Below are 12,824 nucleotides of genomic sequence, written 5' to 3' on the forward strand. Positions count from 1 at the left end.
TTATGATCTATATTACTCATTTGAAAACTAGTGTAAGAGGTAAAATTATATTTTTATTCATGCATTTTAATTTATCCAGCTCACTATACACCCAGAGAAAGAATTCCTGAAAGAATTTATATGATCAGTAAATATTTGTAGAATAAATATAGGGTGTCCCAAAAATGTTTACACACACATTGAATAATTATAAAGGCTGTGTTTATTAAAATACATGTCATTTTAAAAATTGAGCTATCAGTTGTTAAAATGTATATTCATTTTTTGGGGGGACACCCTATATAATAATTATTTTTCATTCACTCACTAAATTGAAAACTTTGCAATGGCTACAGCATTAAAAACAAAAACAGTTTCCTTTGGAATTTTAAATAGTAAAAGTCCTCAAAATAAGACAGATCATCTGCTTATCAAAGTGACTTATCCTTAGGAATTGTCAGAAAATGAGTGCTTAGAGAGCTAGCAAGCAGCCAACTGCACCAAGATAATCAGGGAGGAGTAGCAGAAAAATTTTGTCTTCTGATACTTTATAGAAAATAAAGAAGCTACAATACAATCATATATAAGAAGTAATCTTTAGGCTCTGAAAATATGTTTTTTTTCAAAGCTGACCTGCAAATGCTGTGGCTTATTCTATTTATGGTCTCTGAAAAGCATCTACCTTACAACCATTATATCTAACATTTCCTGCGTTTTCTTAATAGGAGATGCTCTGTTACTGACACTACTTCTTGTTTTCAAATTTAAAACATCATTCACTTCATAGTCAGTGAACTGGGTTTACACATATCAGGCATTACTATTATTAATAATATTATTTTATTAGCATTCTAACCATAAGAAACTATTAATGGCGAAGAGTGTTTCTCACTTTAACATAGGGCTATCCCACTTGCGGGATACATGCCAACTCCAAAGAAAAGTTAGTCATGTGGTTTTCAGAAGATGAAAGCTTAAGATAAAGACTGAGAGTGTTTGATGCTGGAGGTGGGAGGGGCATTAAAGAGGACTTAGCCAAAACATGTGATAGTCACTGGAGGGTTAGCTGACAGAAAACGGTGTTGCTCAATTGCACAGTGCAAACTGGCCTTGTGAGGATCAGGGGAAGAATGCTACCTGCTGTGTTGTACTGCCTGCTGTGGAGTTTCCAGACCTCCGAAGGCCAATTCCCTCGAGCCTGTGCGTCCTCCAAGAACCTGATAGAGAAGGAATGCTGCCCACCATGGAGAGGTGATGGGAGTCCCTGCGGCCAGCTTTCCGGCAGGGGATCCTGTCAGGATGTTGTTCTGTCCAAGGCACCACATGGGCCTCAATTCCCCTTCACAGGGGTGGATGACCGGGAGTCTTGGCCCTCTGTCTTCTATAACAGGACCTGCCAGTGCTCTGGCAACTTCATGGGATTCAACTGTGGAAATTGCAAGTTTGGCCTTTGGGGACCAAATTGCACAGAGAGACGACTCTTGGTGAGAAGGAACATCTTTGATTTGAGTGTTCCAGAGAAGAACAAATTTCTTGCCTACATCAATTTAGCAAAGCGTACTACCAACCGAGACTATGTCATCCCCATAGGCACCTATGGCCAAATGAATAATGGGTCAACACCCATGTTTAATGACATCAGCATTTATGACCTCTTTGTCTGGATGCACTATTATGTGTCCATGGACACACTGCTTGGGGGGTCTGAAATCTGGAGAGACGTTGATTTTGCTCATGAAGCACCGGGTTTCCTGCCTTGGCACAGACTCTTCTTGTTGCTGTGGGAAAAGGACATCCAGGAGCTGACAGGGGATGAGAACTTCACCATTCCATACTGGGATTGGAGAGATGCTGAAAATTGTGACATCTGCACAGATGAATTCATGGGAGGGCGCAACCCAGCAAACCCTAACCTTCTCAGCCCAGCGTCCTTCTTCTCCTCTTGGCAGGTAAGGTGTGCTGGACATACAGTATCAGAGCATAAAGGAAACTTAGTAATCACTTCTTCAGGCAGGGCTATATAAGCCTCCCTCCTCATCTCTTCTGCCAAGAGTAGAAAAGACCTCCTATTAAGAATTCTCAACATACCTTGTATTTTTCCTGTAACGCACACTTCACAATTGTAGTTACATAGATATTTGTGAGCTTATTCGTCTGATATCTTCTACCAGGTTCTTAAGGTCTAATAAACAGAGTATTTGATTCATCCCCCAGCACCTAGGATGGTGACTGGCAAATGGTAAGGGCTTATTAAATATTTGTTGAAAGAATGGATGAATGAATATTTAGATGATTAAATAAATTATCTATATCAGTGTTTCTGAAATTTTCTTCACAACGAAATTCATATAGAGCACATACTAAAAGTACAAATCCCTGGCCTTATCCCAGACCCTTTGATTAGAATGTTTAGTGGAGGGTCCTGGGGAAGTATCATCATTTGCTAAATGTCTGGGGATTAATAGTCACGAATATTGGGGGAATATTCTTTAGATTAAATATTCTTTTTAAAAAACATATAAGAACCCTAAGGCTCAAGTAGATAAATAATAAAAACAACTGTTTTGGCTGGTATTTCTCAGTGGTTAGAGCATCAGCCCACACACATAAGGGTCTGGGGTTTGATTCCCAGTTAAGGGCACTTTCCTGAGTTGCAGGTTCAATCTCTAGCCCCGGTCGGGGTGAGTTCGGGAGGCAACCAATGGATTTGTCTCTCTCACATCCATGGGCACGCTCTTCCCCTGCCTTCTTCCCTCCCACTCTCTCAAGAAGTCAATGGAAAAAATATCATTGGGTGAGAATTAACAAACAAACAAACAAACAAACAAACAAAAAACCAACACACACACAAAAATAGCTAATATTTATTGAGCATTTAGCATGTGTGAAACCCTGTTGTGTTTTTGTACATTAACTGATTTAATCGTTTCACTAACTTTTCCCATTTTAAAGATTAAAAACCTAAGGTATAAAGATATTAGTAACTTGTGAAAGATCACAGAGCGAGTTAGTAGCAGAGACAAGATTTATTCTCGGGTAGCTTGGCGTCATGGCTACTCTATACTATTTTCAAGGACGTCACTGTTATGGTGTCTTCAGCCGAAGGATCAGGCCCATTCTGTCTGACTTTTTTCAATTGGCTGCAGAAGAAATTAGCTCCCCCCTCCCTAAAGTGTGCACACTTAGAGGTACAAGATAAGAGATTGCTATTTTGAAATTTAATATCTATTTCTCCTCTTCTGAATTTTTCACTCTGAATTAGGGACTAAAGGTAACCAAATAAATATGCTTTTAATTATGTATCATTTTAAACCACAAGGTAGAAGGAATGTTTTCCTGCTTGTATTTCAAACATTTCTATTATAACTGTTTTGTCTAGCAGTGCTTTATGGAACTAAGTCCAATATTTAAACAAGATGCAAAGAATCTTATATTTGCACTTTGCACTCTGCAGTTTCCAAATGTGGATGGCTTCCCACCTGTCCCCACACCCCCAACCCCTGCAACACAAACTAAGTTCACACACTTTCCAAATGGAGCCTATTGAAGCTCATTGAAAAATGGTTGCTGTAGAATACCTGTGGTCATTAATGTCAGCTATTTACCAAGATTAATGAGTGTATTTGTGTAGGAAAGTCTGGAAAAAGAGGTGCTTGGAAAAAGAAATCTATTTCAATAAGCCTTCAGACCTCCCGCCTTAATCTATAAAGTGCAAAACTCTCATCTAGCTCTCACAACTGCTCTTACTGCTTAAAATATTGCTAAGGTTGGATGTGACGTTTTCAGTGAGTTATAATGCTCTCCTTAACTATACAGCTTCACTTGACCCAGAAAGTCTGGATGATTATCTAAATTACCAAAAAAAAAAGTTATAACATCTAATAGATGGATATTAACTGATAATTACATGAGATGCATGCTACTTAGTAATACCCAGAATTATATTTGTAATTATTTTCAAATCATTTATTAATTATTGAGTGAAAAATTGTTCCTTTTTTTGCTTTTATGATTGCAGCCAATTTTATTTCTACATAAAAATTATTGGGTCTAATAAGTAAGTGTTGAACTAGATTGCTATAACATTAGGTTCAATGTAGTTCTATGTTTAAATTGCTATAATTGTAGTAACTGGTGTTAAAAATGAAATAGGGTGTAGGGTGGACAAAGGCCATTGAAGAAAACCAAGCAAATGGTAGTTTATTTTATTTTTTTACTTTTTAAATATATCTTATTGATTTTTTTACAGAGAGGAAGAGAGAGGGATAGAGAGTTAGAAACATCGATGAGAGAGAACCATCGATCAGCTGCCTCTTGCACACTCCCTACTGGGGATGTGCCCGCAACCAAGGTACATGCCCTTGACCGGAACCGAACCCGGGACCTTTGAGTCCGCAGGCTGACGCTCTATCCACTGAGCCAAACCGGTTTCAGCGCAAATGGTAGTTTAAATAAGGAAGGTGAAGTGAATGAACATTTGCATTCACCTACTGTGAGTGGTGTCACTGTGTGAAGTGACGATGAAAACCAATTCTAGTTGTTTGTTTCCATTTATTCACATAACCTCTCCTGTTATAGTCTTTTTAAAATTAAGATCAGTTTTTAAAAATATTTTTAATTGATTTTAATGAGAGAAAGGGAGAGAGATAGAGAGATAGAAACATCAATGAGAGAGAGACTTAGGTTGTCAATCTGCTGCCTCCTGCACACCCCCTCCTGAGGATTGAGCCCAAAGCTTTGGCATGTGCCCTAACTGGGAATGGAACTGTAACCTCCAGGTTCATGGGCTGACGCTCAACCATTTAGCTAAACTGGGGGCAAGATCAGTTATTTACATTTATTAATTCGGTAGTTCTCAGCATCGAAATCATTTAGGGAGCTTCAAAGACCAAAACAAAACTAAAAAATAATTGCACGGGCTCCACACATCTAATTTCTAACAGTAAATCATATTCAGTTGGTCCACTGTGAAGTTTAGGCACTTGCATTTTAAACCCTTCTCAAGTGGTTCTAATGTGCAGCCAGCACTGAGAATCACCGATTTAATTAACATGGGATTGTTCTGGTATCTCTTCCACTTCACAAACTCAGGTTCTGTAATAAACACACCACAGGGGCCAATGCTTTTGCCTGAACTGAACACACAAATCAAGAACTGGACTACTTTGTGTGAGATAAAATCACAAAGTCTTCATACAAATTAATACCTTCCAAATTAGCTAGGTTCATAGTTCCTTTGATACAGAGCCTCCATTTCCCCTCCCCTCCTTGCTTTCAGTATTTTTTATTGAAAGCAAGGGGGAAATATAGAGGTTTTAGAGATTCACAACATTTGTGAACACTGAGACTGAGAGACCCTTCAATAGTATCTAGTATAGTGCCCATATTTTATATAGGAAGGTAGGCCCCAAAGGGCAGGATGATTTGCCCAAGGTCACACAGGTGAGGACAAAAACGCAGTGCCTCTGACTCCAATGCAATTTCAAGTCAACCATGTTGTTCCCAGTTAGAATCAAATTATATTCCAAATAAGCCACTAATTAATGCAGTGGTTTGCAAACTCATTAGTCAACAGAGCCAAATATCAACAGTACAACGATTGAAATTTCTTTTGAGAGCCAAATTTTTTAAACTTAAACTTCTTCTAATGCCACTTCTTTAAAATAGTGTCACCCAGGCCATGGTATTTTGTGGAAGAGCCACACTCAAGGGCCAAAGAGCCGCATGTTGCTCGCGAGCTGCAGTTTGCCGACCACGGAATTAATGGATGTAGAATTTGAGTTGTAGTCACTTTGACTCCCTTAAAAATCAATTGTACAGACAATTGGAGCAGATATACTAATGTAGTCCTTTCATTCATACTATAATAAAAATATTCTACGTCATTATTCAAGTAGAATTAACTCTAACCCCTTTGTGCTAGCATCGTTACATTTTGTACATTTAGTCCATTACTTATTTAGTCCAGATCTATAGCACAGCATGCCATTATTTTTAAACCTATATTTTTCTACCCGATTGTCAGCTGCTCCAAGGTAGAGGCCATTTCTCATCTATTTTTATATCCACAAAGCCTGGGACAATACTCTCTATACATGGAATGGGCTTTATAAATGTATTTGAATGGAACAAAATTAAAACTCACAGAAATGTTAACTCCAATGCTAACAAACATTAAAAATGAAACTCCGCATGACTGGATTTCGTTAGAACCTTACACTTTTCTTTATAGCATTAGATACTTATGGCTAAGGATACAACAGGCCATTATAAGCTGCAATTTACTCAAAATCTGGAAGAAGACATTTTGTATAGTTCTTTCTCCCTGGGTTTCTATATGTGTGTGTTTGTGTGTGTGCATGAGAAAACTAAAGAGACAGATCACACAATAAAGAAGACCAAGTGAGTTACAACACATCTGAGTGTTATTTAAAGTGATTAATAATATTTAATGGTAGGGATTTCTATGAAAGAAAATATTATATTAAAAATCAGGTACTTAATGTTAGTTTCCTTAGAAAGCTTTTATTCAGAATTTACATATATTTTGTATGTTTGTTCATTTATCTGTTTGTTTAGTGCCCAAATCTTTTCAAGTAAAAGCATGTTTGTCATCAATTAAAATAGTCTATTATTTCCAGAGATGGAGGGGTCCTTAATAGTATTAAAGTACAAATAACTATGCTCAACACAATTAGACCCAGTGTTATGCAAGCAGCAGAAAAGCTAGCTATAAAAAGAAAAGGTAGATCAGGGGTAGTTGTCTTGATTGATTAAAATAAAGAGGAAAAAACATTTCCTCAATGATAGACATGAGTGAAATGTGGCCAGGAAATTCATCATCAGGTGAAAAGTACATCACATGGAAGCAAACAGAGGGAAGGAAAAAAAAAGTCACATTTTAGCAGACAGTCATGAGTTTTATGTAACCATGGCAACAGCTCAATGAAATAACAGCTCTTTTTTTCTTTATGAAAAAGATTTTGTGGAATGTCATATGTTTTACTTTTATTTTCCAGTTAAAACCTCTAATGCCATAAAAAGAATCTTTGCTCCTGAAAGCTTTTAATAAATGATAGTTTATTGCTATTTCTTTAAATTTAAGAGAGCACTGTCTAGGTTCACCTTCTCTATTAATATATCTGTTTGTTCTATTTCCCTTTTTCATTTGACTTGAGACACTTATTTCCCCCCATCATATATTATAAATCACCTATGTTAAAATAGAAAAAGAGCCCTGGCTGGGTTTGCTCAGTGGATAGGGCTTCGGCCTACGGACTGAAGGGTCTCGGGTTCAATTTCGGTCAAGGGCACATGCCTGGGTTGCAAGCTTAGTTCCCAGTAGGGGGCATGCAGGAGGCAGCCAATCAATAATTCTCTCTCATCATTGATGTTTCTATCTCTTTCTCTCCCTCTCCTTTCCACTCTGAAGTCAATAAAAATATATTTAAAATATAGAAAAAGAACAATTTTTTGTCCAAAGTCCGCTGTCATTACCAGATGATATTAAACAAGTTATTTAGAATCTTTAACCTTTGATTTTTTTTTTTTAACAACAACAACAACAACAAAAAAGAACACCTGGGGTACAATTATCATATATGCTTGTTTTCTGTGTTAATGGAAATACTGAATGCAATAGGAAACAGAATAAGATAGTGGAAAGGGTATATAATCTTTTGGTCATATAAACATAAGTTTCAGTAGACTATTTTAACTTACTTACTTACAAGATCCTGTACAAGTTATTTATTCTGAGACCTTTACCTTTAAAATTAAAATAATATATCACAAAGCATTATTATGATATTTGATGAAATCTGCTAGTGCAAAATGACTAGTTTAGTATATGACATATTCTTTGAGTTCCATGTGTAGAAATTACTATTACAATATATCTTGATATATCAATTTTAGTTACTATAATAATGAATATTAAACCAATATTATAGAGCCAGATTTAAAAACAATTTGGTGGCTTCCCAAATGATCTTATATTCAATAATAATTATAAGAGCTATTACTATTAAATGCTATATACCTAGCACTATATCCTAAGTGCTTTACACATGTTAAATTAGTTGGTCCTTCATAAAAAGTTGTTACAATCCCTATTTACAAGTGAAAAAAAATTGATACTCAGAGAGCTTAAGTATTTTGCCCAAGGTCATGTAGCTAATAAAGAGTCAATATTGGGAACCAGGTCTTTCTAACTGTGATCTATGTGATCCTAACATTAGTGCTAATAGTTTCTCCTCCCTGCCTGCCTTCTGTATCAAATATGAAGATAATGATTTGAGATTAAGTTTTTAAATTATTTCTGGAACCAAGGTAGATTTCCTCTTTGTTACTAATATATCCAGTCATCTGAACACTTAGTCACTTAACAGTTGGCATTTCAGCAAAAATAGTTCCATTTAAACCTCTCTAATTTAGCCAAGTTTGCTGTAGAAGTCTTTTAGGCAATAGGATCTTTTGAAAATATCCTGAGATGTTTTATTATTCAAACAGGAATGAAAATGATCTCCTCTATGTACATGCCATGATGTTTAGTTAATCGACACTAAAGGAATCTTGATTTATCACATTCAATACAAAAGTTACGTTAACTTTATTCAAATATCCCTGAGTCATTTACAGGCAGTAATAAGTGTAGTCAATATAGTGTTGGAATGAAGAGGAATGTGTATTCATTTTCTAGTCTGGCTTTAAACATCCTATGACCTTAGGAAAGTTCCCTCCTTATTCAAGCTCTCATTATGCATGGATAAAAGGATTGAGGAATGTGCTTAAGTATGAAGAATCCCAGAAACTGATATCTGTTGAGCCAAATTATATTATTTCATATTATTATTTATTATACTATCAATATATTAATCATATCCTATCTCATGAGCTGAGGTTTGCCACTCTGTTGACTAATGAGTTTGCCAACCACTGTCCTATCTAATAAAGCAGGAATATGCTAATTGACCCTAACACAGTTGCAAAGATGGCAGTGCCCACAGCCACAAGATGGTGGCTCCCAGTCCCCTCAGCCCTGATGGGGCAACAGGCATGCGGCAAGACCAGGCCCACCCCAGGCATGCCTGGCCTCTCCGTGCACCTGCCTCCAGAGTCCCTCAGTCCCCTCAGCCCCCAGCTGCCCAGGGCCAGCCCGAGGCGCAGGCAAGCCTTGGATGGTGGCTGCCCAGCTGCCCAGGGCTGCCTGAGGCTCAGGTAACCAGGGCCGGCCAAGGCTTGCGCTGCCAGCAGTGGCAGCAGCAGAGGTGTGATGGGGCATCGCCTTCCCCTGATTGCTGGGTCGCCTCCCGCCCCTAAGGGCTCCTGGACTGTGAGATGGGGCAGGCCGGGCTGAGGGGCCCCCCTCCAGTGCATGAATTTTCATTCACTGGGCCTCTAGTATTTATATATTATATATGTTAGATTTAATTTATTATTTTACATTACAGTTGAGAAAAACTGATAACATGCTCATTGAAACAATGCTAGTAAGTAGTTGAGCAAGAATTGAAGCCCACATCCACTTCTATTTTAGAAACCAGTTATTTTCCACCACACATACTTTAACTCATAACTGGTATCTTACTGATCAAAAATTAAAAGCTTTTATGCTTCCGGCAAACAAAAGCCCGGGGCCTGATGGCTTCACAGGAGAGTTTTACCAAACATTCAAGGAAGAACTAAAACCTATCCTCCTCAGACTATTCCAAAAAATTCAAGTGGAAGGAACACTTCCAAGCTCATTCTATGAAGCCAGCATCACCCTAATACCAAAACCAGATAAAGACAACACAATGAAAGAGAATTACAGACCAATATCCCTCATGAACATAGATGCCAAAATCCTCAACAAAATTCTAGCAAATCGGCTCCAGCAGTACATCAGAAAGATCATACACCATGACCAAGTAGGATTTATCCCAGGAATGCAAGGATGGTACAATATCCGCAAGTCAATAAACGTGATACATCACATAAACAAATTGAAAGATAAAAATCACATAGTCATATCAATTGATGCAGAAAAAGCATTTGACAAAATCCAACACCCTTTCTTGATAAAAACTCTCAACAAGGTGGGAATAGATGGCTCATACCTCAACATAATAAAAGCTATATATGATAAACCCACAGCAAACATCATACTCAATGGACAAAAACTAAAAACATTTCCCCTAAGAACAGGAACAAGACAGGGATGCCCACTCTCACCACTCCTGTTTGACATAGTACTGGAAGTATTAGCCATTGCAATTAGACAAGAAGAAGAAATAAAAGGCATCCAAATTGGAAAAGAACAAGTAAAGCTGTCTTTATTTGCAGACGACATGATATTGTACATAAAAAATCCGAAAGACTCCATCAAAAAACTAATAGACTTAATAAATGAATTCGGCAATGTAGCAGGATACAAAATTAACGCCAAGAAATCTATGGCCTTTCTATACACCAATAGTGAACTTACAGACAGAGAGACTAAAAAGGCAATCCCATTTACCATCGCACCAAAAAAATTAAGATACCTAGGAATAAACTTAACTAAGGAGGTAAAAGACCTATACACGGAAAACTACAGGACACTGAAAAAAGAGATAGAGGAAGACGTAAACAGATGGAAGAACATACCATGTTCATGGATTGGTAGAATCAACATCATTAAAATGTCCATACTACCCAAAGCAATCTATAGATTCAATGCACTCCCCATTAAAATACCAACGGCATATTTCACAGACCTTGAAAGAACTCTCCAAAAATTCATCTGGAATAAAAAAAGACCCCGAATAGCCACAGCAATCCTGAGAAAGAAGAATAAAGTAGGAGGGATCTCAATACCAGATTTCAAGCTGTATTACAAAGCCACTGTTCTCAAAACAGCCTGGTACTGGCACAAGAACAGACATATAGATCAATGGAACAGAATAGAGAATCCAGATATTGACCCAAACCACTATGCTCAATTAATATTTGACAAAGGAGGCATGAACATACAATGAAATAAAGACAGTCTCTTCAATAAATGGTGTTGGGAAAATTGGGCAGATACATGCAAAAAAATGAAGCTTGATCACCAACTTACGCCATACACAAAAATAAACTCAAAATGGATACAGGACTTAAACATAAGACGGGAAACCATAAAAATACTAGAGCAATCCACAGGCAGCAAAATGTCAGACATATGCCAAAAGAAATTCTTCACTGACACTGCCCCTAGGGCAATGGAAGCTAAAGAGAAAATTAACAAATGGGACTACATAAAAATAAAAAGCTTTTTCACAGCAAAAGAAACCATCAACAAAACAACAAGAAGGCCCACTGCATGGGAGAACATATTTGCAAATGGCATCACTGATAAAGGTTTAATCTCCAACATCTACAGGCAGCTTATACAACTTAATAAAAGGAAGATAAATGATCCAATAAAAAAATGGGCAACAGACCTAAATAGAATCTTTTCAAAAGAAGACAGAAGGAAGGCCAAGAGACACATGAAAACATGCTCAACGTCACTAATTATCCGAGAGATGCAAATCAAAACAACAATGCGGTACCATCTCACACCTGTCAGAATGGCTATCATCAACAAATCAACAAACGACAAGTGTTGGCGAGGATGCGGAGAAAAAGGAACCCTCGTGCACTGCTGGTGGGAATGCAGACTGGTGCAGCCACTGTGGAGAACAGTATGGAGTTTCCTCAAAAAACTGAAAATGGAACTCCCATTTGACCCAGTAATCCCACTCCTGGGAATATATCCGAAGAAACTAGAAACACCAATTAGAAAGGATATATGCACCCCTATGTTCATAGCAGCACAATTCACCATAGCTAAGATTTGGAAACAGCCTAGGTGCCCGTCAGCAGATGACTGGATCAGAAAACTGTGGTACATCTACACAATGGAATACTATGCTGCCATAAAAAAGAAGGAATTCTCATCATTTGCAGCAACCTGGGAGGAATTGGAGAACATTATGTTAAGTGAAATAAGTCAGTCAATGAAAGAAAAATACCACATGATCTCACTCATTTATGGATAATAAAGAACATTATAAACTTGAACAAAAAGATAGATACAGAGACAGTAAAGCATCAAATAGTTTGTCAAATTACAAGGGGAAGGTTAGGGAGAGGTGGGGGAGATAAGAGATCAATCAAAGGACTTGTATGCATGCATATAAGCATAACCAATGGATGCAAAACTCTGGGGGGTGGGGGCATATATGGGAGTGGGGTGTGTGTGGGGGGCAATGGTAAGATATGTACACATATAATACCTTAATAAAAAATTGAAGTTAAAAAAAAATAAAAAAATAAAAATTAAAAGCTTTTATAAGTGTTTCTCATTTAACACAGTAGCAGCCATTCCTGGGGCACACAGCTCACTCAGGTCTATTTGATAGTGATTTAATTTGCTTTTCCATTCCTATAGATTGCAAACTCACTGGAGCAGGAAACTGATATGATTGTTTTAATTATTTTTAACTAAAGTGCATACACACAGCTAAACAGGAAGTCTTTCACTCACAAAATATTATTTTGGGGCCTTACCTGTTATCTATACATTTTTTGTGCGTGCAAAAAAAACCTACCAATATGAAGACATGCTGTTCGATATCAGGATGCTGATTATATTTATGGGAAGGGTGGTAATAATTCAAGAAAGACATGAGGGAGACTTCTGGGGTCATAGCCTTTTTTTTTTTTTTGTATCTTGATCTGGATCCTGATTATGTGGGCAAATTTAACCTTTTGCACTCGGATGTCAAGTGCAAATTACTCTTTGAATGTATCAATAATTTGAAATATAAAAAAATCCAAATAAATAAGTTTGTATG

At 37.3% G+C, this 12,824-nt stretch overlaps 1 protein-coding gene across 1 annotated transcript in view; it reads left to right on the top strand.

The window, feature by feature from the left end:
• Window positions 1-1,062: 1,062 nt before the first annotated feature.
• TYR (tyrosinase) overlaps window positions 1,063-12,824 on the top strand; it is a 66,632-nt gene continuing 54,870 nt past the window's right edge. Inside the window, exon 1 of the mRNA XM_079786997.1 lies at window positions 1,063-1,928. Within this exon, the coding sequence (XP_079643123.1) occupies window positions 1,110-1,928 (819 nt within the window). The 5' untranslated portion in view covers window positions 1,063-1,109. The remainder of the gene's footprint in view (window positions 1,929-12,824) is intronic.

This window comes from Cnephaeus nilssonii, assembly GCF_951640355.1.
Source record: "Cnephaeus nilssonii genome assembly, chromosome: 13".
NCBI lineage: Eukaryota > Metazoa > Chordata > Mammalia > Chiroptera > Vespertilionidae > Cnephaeus > Cnephaeus nilssonii.